At 39.9% G+C, this 18,861-nt stretch overlaps 1 protein-coding gene across 7 annotated transcripts in view; it reads left to right on the top strand.

Annotated features, from left to right (window-relative positions):
* Window positions 1-18,861, top strand: part of PIP5K1B (phosphatidylinositol-4-phosphate 5-kinase type 1 beta) — a 124,068-nt gene that overhangs the window by 33,830 nt on the left and 71,377 nt on the right. For all 7 annotated transcript variants that reach the window (XM_069776560.1, XM_069776558.1, XM_069776553.1 and 4 more), the window contains 2 exons: window positions 1,944-2,022; window positions 2,659-2,727. In XM_069776560.1, coding sequence (XP_069632661.1) covers window positions 2,659-2,727 — 69 coding nt within the window. In that variant the 5' untranslated portion in view covers window positions 1,944-2,022. The remainder of the gene's footprint in view (window positions 1-1,943; window positions 2,023-2,658; window positions 2,728-18,861) is intronic.

Raw genomic sequence — 18,861 nt, 5'->3', positions numbered from 1 at the left:
GAGAAAATACATGAAGTAATGCTTGCTTTGCAAAAAAATTATTAGCATGGAATAGGAGACAGTTGTCACAGTGAAGATCTTGAAAGAGATTTAACACAAACCCAGTTAAGTTAGAGCTGTGTGCTCTGTTTCTCAAAAGATTAGGAACTGGAATAATTCTATTCTAGATGCCTCTAGGAATGAAATAAACTGGCATAGATAGGAAAAATTTACCTTCTTCATGGTGTATGAGTTTTCATACTTGGTGGTTACTGAACTTGGGATCTCATTGTCTGTTTTCCTATTCTTGGCAGTATTACAGGGGTGTATTTTCACATGAATGAAGTGTTCCTGAATAATTTGTTTGACTATGCTGGGAACAAGCAGGCTTTTCTTCCATGTCTGGCATGAGTGTTTTCTTTAGCTAACTTCTTATTGAAAGAAAGTTCCCATGTTGCATTCATATTTGGCTTTTGTTGAGTATGTATGATCGTATTTTAGGAAGTTTGGGGAGTAGTAGAACATCTTATTATATCGATAGTCTTGGGGCGGTGTGGAGAAAAACAGTTTGGGGTTTTTGGTAGTTTTACCCAGGGATCAGTTGGTTCAATAGTCTTCATCCTACTAGTGATTAAAATGACATTTCTTTTCCTACAAAAGCTGTTTTAACAAAAGTTCTTGATGTCTGTGTTTGTGTACTGATAGAGTTACAAGCATGGATAAGTATTAATTAATATTAAAAGTGTGAATATAGGTAAGCTAGATAAACTACACTCGGTTTTAAAAGCGATCAAAACTGAGTTGTTGCCTTTATGTAGGAGTCTGATGTGTAGGATGATGCTAATCTAAACAATACAAGTAAAGGAATTGGTGATGAAGATACGTTAATTGCATGAAGGCTACAATGAAGAATGTAGCTAGCTGCAGTAGGAAAATACTGGTCTGTAATGTTAAAAGAGTTTTTTCTAAGGAGGCATTGTTTTGTTCTCAGAAAATCCAGTTCTATTTGTTGTCTCTTTTTTTTTTTTTAATCTCAGGTGCAGTTAATAGTATGCTTCTCTGAAGAGGAGGAAAATATGGTTTTGAAGCCTTTTATGAAAAGGTTTCGTAGTTGTGTTATGTATACTTTTCACATTACTGGAAAATTAAATTCAGTGAATGAGGCCTGGGAGTGTGTGTGGGGGGTTTAAATCAATTATTAGTTATGTACAAGATGCTATTTATACTCATTAAAGACAAATGAAATTTTTTTTGCTTCCTGTGTGGTTGACAAATTAAATTGAGAAACAGCTTTACTGATGTGGCTTAAAACAGATGTGGAAGATGGGAGGGAGACGTGATTCTAAAGAGGTATCAGATAATATCTGATTATGTAATATTTTCTCATATGTTTAGTCAAACCATTTTAACTATGAAATAGCTGACCTCAACAAGACAACTCGCAGAAATTATACTGATAGTAACTACCGTTATGGAAAACTTCCAAAATGAGTTTATTTGTTATCTACAACTATTCAGTGTGCAGTCCCCCAAACTGTCACTCCTATTGCTTATATTTTTGGCTTTGGTGGGATTAAAATATGGGCTATCCCAAGTGTGTGGAGATTATAAGGTTTAGTATTTAATTTTGGAAAAGATCATGTAATTAAACAACATTCCAGAGCATGTATGTCTACTGCTCTACATAAATGTTTTATTGTAGGGTTGCTTGTACCACAGTAGTGAAATATCTAGGGCAAAGGGAAATTAGACTGCACTGATTCTATCCTGTGTAATACTGCTAGTTTCTAAGTACATTAAATGACCCATTAGTAACCAAGTTATTTGAGATGATTCTTGAAAAGCATCACTCATGGCTGGGTTCTTTCTTGGGCTGAAGAATAGTAGAAAAAAGAAATCTAAAGCTATTTTACGAGATGTAAATTTGTGATGGCATAGTGATAGACAGATTTTTCCTTTAATAGGTTCTAGAAGACATTAACTCCCATGAATGGCTTGATCTTTGCTCTCAGCTCCAGATGACTTGTCCTGTTGTTCGTAAGGGTATGTATACTTCCATTGTGAAAGTGTTGGCAAAATCTAGAATGATCTTAAAACACGTCCTTGTAGCTTTTTGTTTTATTCACTTTGGCAGCCACACTTAAGAGCATCTGACCCAAGTGATCTCTGACTTAGTGGTTTATTCTTGATCTAGCATTACTTTGAAGTCATGATAAGATGCAGTGTTGAATATCTCCTTGCTCCTTTGAGGAGATACAGCATGTCAATGCAGCCAAAGGCCTTGGACCTCTGAGACATGCCACTGAATATCTGGCCCAGAAGCTTCATAGTTTTGACCATCATTGTAGCTTTCAAGATCATCTCATGCTGTCTGCTGAGGAGCAAGATTTCACTGCAACGTCTTCCTGCAAACCTGCATACTGGTGTGGGGAAAAAGAAATAGAGGGTTATGTAGAATCAGGCATATGCTGAATATGTTCCTGGGGCAGTGCTGTCCTTTTAGTATGCCTGGAAAATCCTTCCAGGAGTATCCTAGATATGTCACTGATCTTGGTGATTTGCTGTCCTCTAAAAAGTTTTAATTTAGCAAAAAATGGATAACAAATTGTATGATGTTTTCTGAACACTTACTTCTCTAAAGCAAGTACTTTTTTTATAACTTAAGCTTCTTGTTGTTAGATGTCGTCTGTTACTGAAAATGGAGATGTTACCTCTGGAAAGCCAAATGAGGAGAAAACATATAAAAAGGTAAATAAGACTTACAACATTTTCATTGCATGTTTTTCCCTTCATATTGGTAATTCAAACCTGGTGTAAGTGAAATATATTGGAGAACTGACTAAATACAAGAACAAACAAAACACATTCTATGGATTTTTTGAAAGTACCTTATTCCTTCTGTAAAATCATAAGACATTTCTACCCACTGCAGAGCTGACTATTTGAAAGCTTGTTCAGTACAGCTTTGAAGTATACACTCTTGCTAGATAGATGGAAATTCTTTGCTCTTAGCAACAGATACACCTTTGGGCATAAACACTGTTGTCAGAAATTTAGTACAGTAAGTTGCCAAACGCTTTGAATGTTTATGCGATGTGTCTGGACTGCAAACCTACCCTACCACCTCCTCAGTGCTTTGCCAAACAGTACACTTTTTGTTTGCTTTGTTTTTTAAAAAAGAAATGTTGTTTAAGAGAGGACATATTTAATGTAGGAGCATGCATCAATGGTAGCAGCAGAGGCCTATTTAGGTGTTGTAACAGTAGCTGATGCTGGTTTCGGTTTTGTTTTTCTGTCACTGATTGTCAGGGACCAGCATTATTTAGGTCCACCTTGCACTGTTGATAACTAATGGGAGCTATAAATGCACATTTTTCTACACATATTTACACAATGAAATTGTTAGCTGCCGGATTTGATCATTTCTTGACAGATCACCTCAAAGGAGTGGTGATTTTTTTTCTTAATTTCTGTAGTCTAGCACAGAGATCCACATACTCCTACAGTATATAACATGGGTTAGGGTTCTGCATTTCTGAGTGTTGCCTACAGCACTGCTAGTGAAGTCAAGGAGAATAATAAGCTACTTTCTTTTCCCACCCCTTTTGTTGGCAGCTATATTTTCAGTATCTGGGTGATGTTAACATTCCAGATAATTTTCTCAGAAATGAAAGGAAATAATGTTTGAGAAAATGCTTTTTTTCTTTTTAGATAAGGTTATGTTCAGTCTCCCAGCTTGTGACATTAAAATATTGAAGTCTAAATTGTTTTTGACATCTAGTACGAGAAAGGAAAAGAAATTCAGTGCCTGAGGTGGACACTTTTGCAGTTTTATATTGCTAGACTAGACAAGACCAATCCTGGTAGTCCCTCCACAGGTGAGTGTCCATTCCCCCCAGTCATCCTACATGCTATTCTCTGTTCCTGTTCAGCTCTTAAATTCACAATATTCTAGAGGAAGCCTTGTAAAGACATCTCACCATGGGACAAATTCTTCTGTGTATTTACTGGAAACACATCTCTGACAAAACCTAGGATTCACAACCACATCACATCAGGAGATCACTGTGACTATCATCTCCAAATTCTGCCCTTTCCCTTGAACCACCAGTTGTCTGTACTTGTCTTTTATGGCGGTTTAATTCCTTTTCTTATACTTACACCCTCAGTTCTGTGTTCAGGATCCTGTGTTGCATATGCCCCATAGTTTAGTGTTATTACCAAATATTATCATTATGCTCCTGCTTTTTCCTATAATGTTAATAAAAAAATTAATAAATTTTGACCTCACAATTTATCCATGCAGGGGTTACTGGTAGCATGCTTTTGCCTGATGCTTTAACTTTTAACAATGTATCTCTCCTCTTAAGCCAAATTCCTTGCAAGCCTTACACTTCCTGTTAATTCTCACCTTCTTCAGATATTCCATGTAACATTGTTTCATATTCTTTACAGAAGTCCAGAGGAATCCACTGCATATGTCTAGAAAGTTGGTTACAGGGTGAGCCTGGCAGGACCTGTGTTTGACAGAGGCATTTCATGCCATTTCCCGTTTAATTCCATATTTTTAAGTAACTTTCACAAGGAGATCTTGCTCTGTTGAAGTCTTGTTTACAGTTAAGACCCGCCTGTCTTTTATTGCCCACATCACTTTTCTTCACTCTTTTATACAGGTATTGCATTTACAGTTCTCCAGTCATGGGTTGTTGCACTTGGTTTGTCTGGCTGGAAAATACTTGCAGTTCTGTTCTGTGACTTCCTGTGCCACTTCCTCCAGAAATCTGGGCTGGGGAAGAGCTTGTTTCTTCAGCTGGTGCTTTTTCAGCTACTCGGGCAGCTCCTGTTCCCATCTACCACTGCTGTTGATCGCAGTGGAAACACTTAGGTGAGGTACTCGTGCAGTTCTGAAGTCACACCGTGCTTGCTAACCCATACTCATTGCTCAGAGGCTTCACTTCTGCTTTTCAAAAAAAAACCCAAACCCAAACCATGATAAAGGTGAAGAAGCTTGTGCTGTTCAGCTTAGAAAAGCAAAGGACAGTACCTTGGCTTGAATTGTGGCAATTCTGGTTTTTACTGTGCTCTGCTTTGACCTCTAATGTATAGCACAAGGGCAGCTGTATAACTGCTGTTAAAATGGGACTGAGTAAGTTTGTGAAGGACTTTTGTGGCATGGGACCTGAGGTAGTGGTATATATCTTTGACCTGGAATATTCTTACGGGTGATGTGCTCCCCTGAAAAGGTCTGGTAGCCAAAGAAGTTGTGTCATGAGATGTGGGCATGGAGGGTTTCAATGGAACAGTAGTATAGCTGGAAGTAGAATCAGTAGCTAGCATGTAGTTCAGAAACACAGACGTTAGAAAAGTTTTGTGATGTCAAGTTTTATGTGGGTAATTCAAGGGATTTCTAGTGACAATTCTGAGAGATAGTCATCCTGACATGTGATGACAGTTTCAGTCTCAATCTCACCGTGGGTAAAAGGTCACCCTTGCAAAGCAGAGAGATTAGTGAAGGAAGAGTTAAGGTCATCCTGCCATTGTCTCCTGTTGTGGGACCCACTGGTTCTACATGAGGACTCGGTAACAGTAATTATGTCATGAGCTGTGTGGTTTGGTCTTCACTTTAAAATCTTCCTTGGGTTCTTTATCTTCTCACAGAGCAAAATGCTAATGTGCCTCTTCATCCTCTCCCAGCACTTGCAAAGGGGCTTGCTGATTCAGGATCTGCAGTCGCTTTGTGGCAAAAACTACATGATACTCAGATGCATGCTGGAATGTCTATAACACCCAAAATAAAATGAAATCTGTAGGGATAAGGGATGCATTGATACTGCCCTGCTGAAAGGTTACATTTTCCTTGCATTGGGTGGGGGGTGAGGGGGAGCAATCCTGAATCTGATCTAAAAAGCAAAATAACCTTTTGTTTTAAACAATTTTGCATTTTACTTAATTATAACCTGTGTCCATTCATCTTTCATAATAGCATGCAAAGATTATGTCAGCTCAGCTTAAGTCATATATATATATATATATATAAATTGCATACAAACAGGAAAAGTGATGCATGGAGAACATCTGCTTTGTGATGTAAAATCCAATGACCCATAAGAGAAAATTAAATACATATTTTGGCTTTAGAGGCATTTTTCTTGTGCCAGATCCAATGGGAAATAAGCCAAAGTAATCAATATATATTAAGCAATGTTTTAGTTGCTTGATCTGGAAATGTAAATATCCCTTACTGAGAACTGTGCATTATCTTATAAGAGAAACCTGGGGGAAAAATAGAGAAAATAATTGCAAATACTTGATTTTTTTTTAATCAATCTGTTTTATGCAAGTGTAAAAAATTAGTATTTTTGTCTTGGAGATAAAGGTGTTTTTTATCTAGTGTAAATGAAACTGCTTACCTTAGCCAATACAATCTGTCCCATTGATACAGAGGTGAATGATGGCCTACTAAAAGCCATTTCCATCAGAAAACAAATTATTTCTAACAGCTGTTTGAAGAAAAACAGTTTTCTGCTGGGGCATGTAGAAAACCTTCACATTCTTTACCTTGTGGTTCACTCCCCCTTACTTCTGAAGACTCTGGAGCAGATGATGTAGATACTGCTTTGAGTAGCAGCTGGACTGGACTGACTAGTGTGGAAAGGACATTGCAGTTGCACCTAGTGGTGTGGGACTCGGTTGCTGCAGCAGATGGAGAATGAATGGGAACTAAACACTCCTTAATCCACACCCTCTTCATTCTGTAATTCTGCCTTTTGCACTCTGTTTGTACTGTCAAGGTGTGCACTGCTGAGGGTGATGTTCTCATCCAGCGCAGCTCATCTCTGTTGACTAGTTAGCTGTGATAAATAAGTTTGTAGCTCTGTGCTAAGAAAAAGCATCTTAATCATGCACTGGTGAAAATGGACAATCCTCAAAATGTGCTTGTCCTTTCCCTGTATGTATGCATCAGTGTCTTTTGGCCGGCTGTAACTCTTTAGCATAGTTTGGCCTTGGGAGAGTTCCCAAAGGTGTTACTTGTTGATCCTGGGGGAAGAAGGAATCTTGTTTATAATGGAAAAGTTTATTCCTGATCTCTGGTATATTTGCTGTGCAGTAGCAATATGTTCCAAATGTGTCATGAATCTATGTAGATTAGTTATAAGAGCTATCCATATATTACAAACATCTGGAGTAATGACTGTTCTTCATTGTTTTAAAGTTCACTTCAGTTGGGTAAAAACAAACTTTCTCCAGGAAAGCATCTCTGACTTCATCCAGGTTAAAGCTTTCCGGAATAATAAGTCGTCTGTAGGCCTATCAGTTGCATTTCTGGGACTTCAGATTCTTCCAATATTTTCTTTATGATTTTGTTCAGCTCAGCTAAAATAGAGGTAGGTAACATCTTTATCTGAATTAATTAAATCTGCAATTCTTCAATTTCCTACAATAGTCAAGTTTTGGCCCACTTCCCTGGCAGAAGAAAATCTGACTTGCCACATGCATGAATGTAAACACCTTGGAGCTCCAAGAAAATGTCTTATATTATTAAAACCTTGTGCAAGGCCTTGCACGGGCATTGCTACAATATCCTTTGAGACTCTGAAATGCATAAACAGACCAAGACAATGGCACAGTTTCTATTATGAATCATGCTTCTTCATTCAGCTCGGGTTTTGGGGTTGGGGGGGTTGGTTGTTTTTTTTTTTTTTAACTTCGGGTTTTTCTGCCAGTGCAATCTGACATAAATGCTCTTCTGGCTTTTAATTGTCTAATATTCTTTAGTCAAAGTCCTTGAGAGATGATGGAACACAACTTTCTGTTTGTTTGGTTTTGGTTTTGCTTTTCTTTTGAAAACCACAACCTTCCCTTGCGTATCCTCTCTTTAAAATGGTGTTATTTAAGGTGGGTCTATTGGGCTGTTCAGCTGCCGTCATTTGCTACAAGCATTACAGTCTCTGAAACTCCTCCTGATTTTTCTTTGTATCTGTAAATTTCAGGAAGTTGCTGAGTTTACAGTGTGAATATCACCTAAAAAATTTCAGCCACTTTTAATCAAAGAACTTAGTTAATGGAAGAGAAACTTCACAGATACGTATTCAATGCAGCTTTTAAGGTAGACAATTCAAATAACTTTGAGATCAAAGAAATCTTAAATTATGCAAACTGTGGCCAGCTCTTTGAGGATGGGCTTTTTTTGGTTTGTTCGTTCGTTTGGGTTGGGTTTGTTTGGCTTGGTTTGGGTTTTTGTTTGTTTGTTTGTTTTTTCAGAGAGAAACAGAGGGCAGGGGGGTGGGGGAGGACAGGCTGTAGTTATTTGCTCCATTTCATGCTTGAAGATCCTAAGCAAAGGTAGGAAGGGAGCCTGGCAACAAAATGCAGTCACCAGACTGTAGCTTCTCTTGGATATCCATCACAGTCTTATCACTGAAGTCTGGAGTATGCAATAGCCACTTTTTTTTATTTCTTCCTGATACTTTCCAGACTTTGTTGTGAGAAGCTGCTGACGACATCGCAACACAAAAGCTGCATATGTATCACACAGTAGTCCCTAAATCTGCTTCCTGACAAAACAGATTTCAGTAGCATTCTGATGCTTAATACTAGTATGGTGGCAAGAATGGGGCACAGACATGTCTGTCAAAGCACATTAAGTGTGTCAAAGAAAACCATACCAGAAATCAAAGCAGATATATATAGTGTACTCGTGGAAACCTGTGACTAGATTACCAGAATCTCTACTTGTAATCCGAAGGCTGCCACACATGTATACAATTACACTTTGTTTCTCATTATTACATATCTTGTGGCTCTTCTGCTTAGTGTATTACAAGCACTTTATGTAACCTGTTCAAAACTGCTTGTCGTAAGCGTGAGTCAGTTTGCCCAGGAGCAAAGGGAATTTGCTTGGATAAAGGAAGCCAGCTACCTATTGTTAGACCTTGCAAACATGTATGAGCAGCATTGCTGCATCACTTTTGGCATTGGCTTATGGCCTGCATCTCATGTCTGCACATAGGGTACTTATTCTTGCAGACATTGAAACTTCGCTACTGGAGTTTTTGCTGCACTGGGACCTATGTCTTCAATGGCAGACTTTTGAGCACTTTTTACTTCTGTAAAGATATTGAAGTGACTGTCTGCACTGGCTTTGCCTGGAGCAATGGCTACTACCAACTTTACAGGTCTCAAATTCTTTTTCTTGGAGAGATAAAGAGAAGAACCAAAGCACTTGGATTCATGACCCCTTCTGAAACTTTGGCATAAATGTTTTGAAATGGACAAAAAATTAATTGAAAGCCATGAAGTCACCTGAATCCAATTTTGGAAAATAAAGTGAGATCAGATTCAGCTTGGGTCAGAAAATCATTCTGATATAGCAGTTGAGCTGGAAGAATGAATTATTCAAAGAACTACAAGAAAACTACCTTTACCAACTCTGAACAGTAATTATATAAAGAGGGGGAAAAAATTATAAAATATTATCAGTTGCACTTGTTTAATGATCTAGCATTTATGTTAGCATTCAGCATAGTATGCCAGAAAAAGATAAGTTCTACTGTTTATATTTTAATAGCACAGCTATTGATATGTATAATTTAAAAAGCACAGCCAACACTATATAGAGCAGCATGTAGTGCTGCCTTAGTTTGTATTGAGACTTTGCTCTGGGGTGCAAAGAAATAGAATGACCAAAGAATGTGGCATAGACCAGTATAATTTCAACTTTCTGAAAGAAGAGATACACCCTGGATATTTCTGCTCTTTGCTGCATACCTTCATTTTTCTAGGTCTATGGGACCATTTCTAATTACATCTGCATTGTACAAATAAATACTTGTCTGTCTTTCTGGTTATTTTGAGTTATAGATTGCCTTAGTGTAAGAAAAACATTGGGTAGTTTTTCCTCTGGAGGTCACAGCTGCTTCTTGCAAAGCAGACTAGCAGCACTAAGGTATTTTTGTTCTGTAGGAAGAAAGAACAACGTAGTAAAAGCCATTCACAAACCCCTAGACCTGCCCCCCCCAGCAGCAAGATCCAGAGGTGAGGATGATGGGCAGAAGTCCACCTTCATGAACTGTGACCTGCAGCAGCTGGTCAAATATTTGATAGAGAGAAAAACAGTGTGAACTGAAGGAAGAGTGAAGGAGTACTGTGGCTGTAGTGACCCATGGTTACAAGTTGTGGAGAAACACTAAAACTAGTTCAGTCAGTGGGATTTTCTAGTAATTCTATTTTTATGTCCTTGTTTGTGATGTAATGTAAAAGGAAATTGATAGCTCAAATACGGCAGCTGCAGAGAGCATGCTGAGATAGGGTAGCCACCTCCAGAAGCTTCAGCAGAAGCAGCTGCAAGAAGTGTTGTTTCAATGGGACTGTAAGCACAGCAGGCACTCAAAGACCAGAGAGCTCTAGTGCAGAGGCAGTGGACTAGGCAATAACCACACATACATCTTGAATCTAATTGCAACTTCCTAATGTTCAAAGAGAGCTCTTTTTAAATGCTGCTTGAAGATGACATACTGTTTTTCAATAGGCACTCATCTCAGGTGGTTTGGCTTAAGGTTTTACACAATTTATAGAGACTTTGTATCTTTTCAGGAGTCTGGAAAAGATAAACTGTGTTTGCATGGGAGTGATAGTGTGTGTGGATTCCTGGTACTTACGGTAACCACTATAACGGAAGAACAAATGCTTACTTGTAGTAGAAAATTCACATCTGGCTTAACCCATGTGGCTTGAATCATTTTGACTAAGCGAGACCCTGTGGATTTAATGTATTTTATTCTTTTTTAACTTCACTGAGAATGCTGCCTGAAGGAAGGCAGCTATTGCACCAGTCCAGTTCATTAAGTCCCGCTAAGCAGCAGAGTGGGCTGGTGAGGGAGATGAGCAGGCTTCTCCACAGACAGCAGTAGACAGAAATGAACTAATGGCAGCTACATTGTGGGAAGCATGGCTGCAGAACAGTGTTAATCAGTGGTGGCTTCTGCTCAGATGCCTTTTTGTCCCTATGTCTTACATAGAACTCTGATAACTAGGTATCTCTACCGTTTCATTAGGCAGATTTTAAAACCTGTTTGAATGACAGTAGTACAGAGGGTGAAAGAAAGCAAACATCATCTTGCCTTCCAGAGTGATAATGAGTTGGAGTTGCTGAGGCAGAGTTCACCTTTTTTTCATTGCTTTATAGCACCTGCAATAAGGCAGATGTCTTCTGGAAGAATCACCATCTTTGCCCCAGAAAGTTCATAGGCCAAACTTCAGCTGCAATAAAATGAGCTATAAAAACGGAGAACAGATAAACAAGGACAAAGTTTACATCCACGCAGTCCTAAAGGATGTCCCTAGGATATTTACTTTTAAAGAAGGCAAGAATATTAGAGTTATATTTTTCATGAGCTGCTTGTGGGGAATACATAAAGACTTAGCAAAGAACAATTGAGAGTTAAAAGAATGGGAAAAAACTTTGTGAATGAGAGTAGAAGGGAACTTCTACTAAATTAAATGAAGCCTACAGCCCACTCAGTTCCTCTCTGCTCATGGTTCATTAAATGATTTGTTTTCTGTCATTAATAGTCCCATACAAATATAGAGAAAATACAAAAAAATTTGTTTAAAAGCTGTTTACCATATCTGAAGTCTTTGTGCACTATGTACTCAGAACCAATCCTTTACTGTCACATCAGTGGTTAGTTAGGTTTGCCAGCCATTTACAGCCTTGACACTCTAATGGAAATAATTACTGAGCCATGTATAATATACTTTCTGGAACTATAGTACCTGTATTTTTGTCATCCTTGGATTTTTTTCATTTTTTTTAAAAGGCAAACTTTTCCACTCCTTTCACCAGCCTTGTCCCTAACTTGCACAGCTGTTAAATAGCTTCAGTTCAGTTGATTTTTTGTTAGCTGAATGTAAACTACCTTTACATACATTATGTGTACCTGATTAACACCTTTCTTTTATGAAAATAGCAAATTAAATTTTACAGAATTAGCCTGAAAGCAATTATCTGTAGCAAAAGCAATGTTAAAGTACTGCTTAGTACATCTGTGGGATCATGTGCAAACTTAATACCCGATTTGAAAGGATTTAAGTTCTCATTTATTTTGCTACTCTGAAAAAGGATTTCAGCTTGGATGATGTAGAGGGAGTGGAAGACCCATCTGTAGAGAACAGCAATTCATGAGACAGCACATTGGGTGCTAGAATATTTTATCGGTGATGCAGATATTCCACATACCTAACTGTTGCTGTTCTGTATTATATTCTGTTTTCATCCTGTAACTTGTTGTTATGCTTTATGACTCTGCATATAATTTTTTCTCTCTACAGGCCTTTTAGCAATGTCATATGACAAATACAGAGAAAATCTATAGTAACTTTTGACAGAAAGGAGAAAAGTTACATTTCATCAGAATGAAGACAATTTAACCTTTTATATGCAGGGATAAAACTGTGGAGAGGCAGTAGACAGGACAAAGAATTAAATTTAATTTTGAATATGTTCGTATTGTGGACAGCAAGGCAGACTGACAAAAATAGAAAATGTGGGAATACTAAAGGTGGAATTATATAAGTATTATGAGATACAGTGAAGGCATTTCATAGCTTGAGGTAAAAATAACAAAGTCATTACAATAAATTCCTCTATTATTTGCTAATCTATTACTTGCATATAGAGCAATCTAAAGAGGTAGGGTGATCCCATTTGTTGAATGTGGAACTGGTTCTAGCAGAGTCTGTCTGGGAGGCTTTTTGTCTCAACAGTTTAGAAATTGTGGGACTTCACTTGGAGCATTTTATCCCCAGTACAACTCTTCCTGAATTGCAGCTCTTTTCCCTTTGCTGATCTGTTCCCATTTAACAGGCAACTGATGGTAGGTGGAAGAGACATGTCCCTAACAGCTTTGAAATACTAGCACTCTGGTGCAGTAGTACACAGAATGGGCAATTTCTCAGTTTGCATGGCTGCAGGAGTTGTAGTTTACATTATACTTAATCACATGGTTTCATGCTTTCCTTCTCACTATCTGCATAAGTTGCAGTTTAACCTGAATTTGTGTGAAAGTCTTGATTTTCTCTCCTGAACTAACTTTTGTTGAAAACCTAGAGTGGGGAGAGACTGTACCTGATTCTGGTTGTGGATTGGAGAGAAATCCAGGGTTCCCACTAACAAGACAAGAGTGTGCTGACCATATGGCACAAAGCACTGAGCTAGCATAAACTCAGTGTCCATTGAGATGTGTTCAGGAGGTGATGACACATTAATTTTGAGGAGGTAGGCTTTTTGCTAGTTCAGACTTCACTTGTCCTCCTGCAGCCAGTAGAAGGACAAACATAAGCCCTATCCAATTTGTTTTATGTTGTTGAGGGTATGATATTTTTTTATTCAGCTGGGTGGCTGATGTTAGTGCTTATGTGAATCGGGGAACTAATCCTGCTGAAAACCTGTAGTTTTATCAGCTCTTTTGTAAGTGGTTGGCTGGAACCAGAGAAACTGTTGCTGGCACAGTGGGAGGAGTACCAATGCATAAATCTGGGGGACTGGAGAAGAAAGAGCAGGTCTCTCCTTTTCAGCAGTAGCATTGGAAGTGAAGATTAGTGTAAGCCAGTAAGACCTTGACTGGTCTGAGAGAGATGAGGTTGTGTGCCTACGCCCATTCAAGTCTATGCTGTTGTATGCTGCCAAGGAGGACAGATCCTGGCCTGGCACATTAGCATCCACAGTATCAGAGCCAATAAAAGGCAGTTTAGTTTGAAACTGGCAACATCTTTATGGGTTTCTGTCTTCATTTTCAGTACAAAAACCACCAAAGCACCTGTGCAGTAGACAGTAATACCCTAATCAGCAAGGGGAGGATGGTAAAACTTTTGCTTTGTTGTTAACCTTTAGGTAGCAAAGGCAGTTGTCACAGTGTGCACCATTTGCTACAAATCCAATTAGTTTCATAGTCTAAAATTCATCAGCTGCAGTTGTTTATCCTGCTGATTATTCTCATCCTTCCATTTCTTAGAGCTTCAGAAGGTGTTGATAATAGGTTAAATGATCCAAGAATCACTGTACAGTCACTGTATACTGTCAGCTGTACAGTTACAGCTGATACATGGACTCAGAGCCATGTTCTGAACCTCTGCATGAGGCTAATAGGAAGAAAAATTTATTTCAGTCTCTAAAAGAGAGAATGTGTGGCACAGAAGGTTGCTGAATTTTTTTGCTTGCTCTACAGCATGAGAATATTCAAGAAGAATTGAAAGAAATAACGGACTTAGGTTTGAAACTAGATTTTGCTGCCTTCACGGGCATTAAAAGAGGTGCATGAGTAAGGAAAAATGCGTGAGAGAGTTCTGTTTTTCCATTTGCATTTGTGGATTCCAATAAATATGTTTTTGTAGTAATAAAATGGATGAATCAAGAACATTTCCCCTAAGGCTTGAGGAGCAGCTTTTTTGTGTCTTCCTTGGATTCCATTCTTAATCACAAAATAGTAATAAAGAAATAAGACCAAGACAAGTGTTTGTATTGAGACAAATTCCAAGGTTTGTTTTGTTTTCATTTTAAGCCTGACAAAAACTAGTCATTTACTAAGGGGATATTGGGTGACCAGCCTTTGTTGGGATTAACTTGTAAGAGTGATTCACAGACAATTGACTATGGGCCAGCAATTGCCTTCAGCATGCTGTAACTACTATCGATTTGTTTGAAAATGGTTATTAAAGTATCCTGACTGATTGCATAACATTGCTTTTCTGTTAACCCCATGGGTGATTACTAATGGTACTCTTGAATAGGAGTGAAAATTAACGAGAAGGTAACCTTGTAGGTAAGGTCTGCACCATACTAGTAGAAGGTCTTACATTCTGCCCCCCAGAGACTGTAGGTCTTCTTTTGAATTTGCAGAAATCCTGCAGAAATTGTTTATGAGCTTGAAACATGATCCAGAGTTCTCCTCCTGAAATCACATTGCCAGGTTACCTGCCTTGTTGTTTTTTTTTTTTTTTTTTTGTGTGTGTGTGTGGTTTTTGTTTTGGTTTGGTTTTTGAATGGTTTATCCTCTCTCATTAATAAAATACGGTACTGTGCTATCTGCTACTCTTTCAGATGTAGTCCCTTGCTGTGGCAGTGAACAAGATGGGCATGAAGCAGAAATTCTATTTGTATGTGTATTGGTTTGATCAAAGTTACATAACTACTTCTTTTGTTGGGCATTAATCATTCATGAATAGAGGCCTTTCAAGGAAAGAAAAATGTGAATCTTCTTATGACACAAAGCCAAAGCTTTTTAATAGTCAAAGTGGCAGTCTAAGAATGGTGCTGGTGTTTGTTCCCACCAAAGTGCCTGTTCTAAACTGTTACTCAAGTGCAAGTTCTACTTCATGTGCAGTCTTAATTATTTAGGAGCTACACATCTGTCTTTTCTAAGAATAAACAGTCACTCTAGCATATGCTGTTCTGAGAACTATAACAAGAGTAGTTCTGTGTACTTGAACACCTTCTTATGTAATTCCCAGTCCTGAAATGTTTTTGTTCAAGTGCTGAAGTGGTTCTGACCGTGAAACTTCTGGTGTTCTTTGCTTCCACTGATAGTCCCTTGCTTGTTTGGTGGGTGGGAGGTAAAACCTGAAAACAGGAACCAAAATGGTATCTTCAAACTGGTTAATATACACCATGTCAAGGGAAGATACTCCCTTCCTGATAGCTGCCTTTCCCTTCCCAATGGTTTTCTTTATTCACTCCTTCCTTCTTTTCTTAAGAATTCCTTTCTTGACTAATTTCTTATTTTGACTGAGTTCTGCCATTTTTTTTATCCATCCAACAGGATTGTCTAGTCAGCATGAGAAAGTTTCAGATATGGTCTCAATTTACGTTTATACAGTATCTGTGACTATTTGTCACTGTCCTTTTGAATGCTTCTCTCCCTTGCAAGTCCTGTTTGTTGAATTTAAGTCATTTCACTCTGTGTATAGATTTTTATATAGAGATTTTTCTTTCCTTTCATTTCTCTCTGGATTCCCTGGAGTTAATGTACCTCTTGCATTGACTGTTAAGCAGAACTTAATAAATACATTTGTATCCAGAATCTGCATTTAAACCATTAGCCTGCATTGTGTTGCCTTGGCATGTACGTACAATTGCCTGGAATTTGTAACTGTTTTTCCCAGAAGATAAGGCATGCTGTTTCAAACTCGTGGAGCAGTTTGAATGCAGTTAGATCTTACAGTTAGATTGGAAGTGTCTTAAGAGGTTCATGATGGATGGCTATAGGCTGTTGTGTAAAGACAGGCAGGGAAGAAGAGGTGGAGGAGTCACGCTTCATGTTAAGGAGAACCTTGAATATATAGAAGTCAACTACGGCGATTGTGGAAGCCCTATCGTGTGCCTCTGGGTCAAGATGAAGAGGGGTCATCTCCAAGGAGGATCTTAGAGTAGGCATCTGCTACCAACTTCCAAACCAAGACAATAAGGCCAACGAAGCAATATTTGGGTCACTTAAGCAAGCTTTGGGTCAGCAGAGCCTGGTTCTTACAGTGACTTCAATTACCCAGACTTTTGTTAGAACAATACAGCAGCTCAAATGTCATCCATCAAGTTCCTGGAATGTGTAGAGGACTGCTTCCTCATACAAATCTTAGATGTGTGTCGTGGTTTAAGCCCAGCCGGCAACAAAACACCACTAGGCCGCTCAATCGCTCCTCCCCCCCGGTGGGTTGGGGAAGAGAAAATATAACAAAAAGCTTGTGGGTCAAGACAAAGACAGGGAGGGGTCAGTCACCAATTCTGGTCACGGGCAAAAGACAGGCTCAACTTGGGGAAAAAACAAAATCAATTTAATTTACTACCAATCAAATCAAAACAGGATAATGGGAAGTAAAACCAAATCTTGAAACACCTTCCCCCACCCCTCCCTCCTTTCTGGCTCCACTCCACTCCCAATTTTCTTTACCTCCTCCCCCGCCCAGCGGCACAGGGGGACAGGGAATGGGGGCTGGGGTCAGTTCATCACACATTGTCTCTGCCGCTCCTCCCTCCTCGGTGGGAGGACTCCTCACTCTTCTGCTCCAGTGTGGGGTCCCTCCCACAGGAGACAGTCCTCCATGAACTTCTCTGGTGTGGGTCCTTCCTATGGGCTGCAGTCCTTCAAGAGCTGCTCCAGTGTGGGTCCCTTCCACGGGCTGCAGTCCTTCAGGCACAGACTGCTCCAGCACGGGCTTTCCCATGGAGTCATGGCCATCTTTGGGGGCATCCACCTGCTCTGGTGTTGAGGTCCTCCATGGGCTGTAGGTGGGCATCTACTCCCCTGCTCCCCTCCATGGGCTGGGTGGGGACAGCCTGCTGTCTCACCATGGGCTGCAGGGGCATCCCCTCCTCCGGCGCTGCTCCTCCCCCTCCTTCTTCATTGAACTCAGTGTCTGTAGAGGGTGTCCTCTGACATCCCACTCCCCTCTCTGCTGCAGGTGTCCCATTCTTAAGTATGTTATCCCAGAGGCGCTACCACCGTCGCTGGTGGGCTCAGCCTTGGCCAGAGGTGGGTCTGTCTTGGAGCTGGGCAAGCTTCTAGCATCTTCTCACAGCAGCCATCCCTGTACCTCCTCCGCTGCTACCAAAATCCTGCCACACAAACCAAAAACAATGTGCCAACGAGGAATGAGGCACTGCTGGACTTGGTACTCACAAACCAAGAAAACCTGCTTTGTAATATCTCAGTTAGTAATAGTCTTGGCTGCAGTGATCACAATATTGTGGGGTTTGGGATCCTGCTGAGCATGCTGAAGGTTAGTGCTAAGACAAAGGTTTTAGATTTTAGAAGAGCAAACTTCAGCTAGCTCAGAGGTTGATCGGGAGGGATTCCGTGGGAAGCTTCTATGGAGGATAAAGGAGCTAGCAAGTGCTGGAAGGTTTTCAAGAACACTCTCCTGGAAGCACAAAACCAGTCATGCCCTTTAAAGGTAAGGGAGGCGGGCAGAGCAAGAGACCCCCTTGGCTTAACTGCGACCTTCTGAGTCTGCTCAAAACCGAAAAGAGAAGCGTACCAGACATGGAAAAGTGGACAAATACCTGTTGAGAACTACAAGGGCATTGCCAGGGTGTGCAGAGATGCAGTTAGAAAAGCAAAAGCTGAGCTCAAATTGAAATTGGCCAGAGATATCAAAAACTACAAGAAAGGGTTTTTCAGGTACGTAAACAAGCAGAAACAGAAGGAAAATATTGGCCCACTGTTGAACAGGAGGGGTGAACTGGTCACCAGCAATGCTGAAAAGGCAGAGGTTCTCAACACTAACTTCATCTCTGTCTTTATCAGCACTGTTGGGTCCCAGGCCTTGGGAGCAAAAATCCAGGTTGATGCAAACATAGACCGACCATCAGTGAAGGAAGAGTTAGTATGTGAACTATTACAGGAGCTTGACCCCTACAAATGGATGGACCCTGACAATATCCACCCAAGGGTGTTAAGAGAGCTGGCTGACATTGTTGCGAGGTTGCTCCCCATTAAGAAGTGGTGGAGATGAGGGGAGACCCCAGTATGCTGGAAGAAGGCTAACGTCACGCCCATCTACAAGGAGGGCTTAAAGAAGGATCCAGGAAATTATAGGCACATCAGTCTTACTTCAGTCCCTGGGAAAGTTATAGAACGAATCCTCCTGGGGCCTATCACAAGCCAAATGAAGCATGGGATTGCGGAAAAGCCAGCATGGTTTCACCAAGGGCAAATCATGCTTGACAAACCTGATGTGCTTCTATGGCAGAGTAACCTGCTCAGTTGATGTGTGGCGAGCAGCGGACACTGTCTACCCGGATTTCTCCAAGGCTTTTGATATGGTTTCCCAGAGCCTTCTCCCAGAGAAACCAATGCATTACAGTCTAGACAAGTGGTCTGTGCGGTGGGC

This window comes from Haliaeetus albicilla, chromosome Z, assembly GCF_947461875.1.
Source record: "Haliaeetus albicilla chromosome Z, bHalAlb1.1, whole genome shotgun sequence".
NCBI classification, from domain to species: domain Eukaryota; kingdom Metazoa; phylum Chordata; class Aves; order Accipitriformes; family Accipitridae; genus Haliaeetus; species Haliaeetus albicilla.
This window is presented reverse-complemented; position numbering and strand designations above follow the sequence as displayed.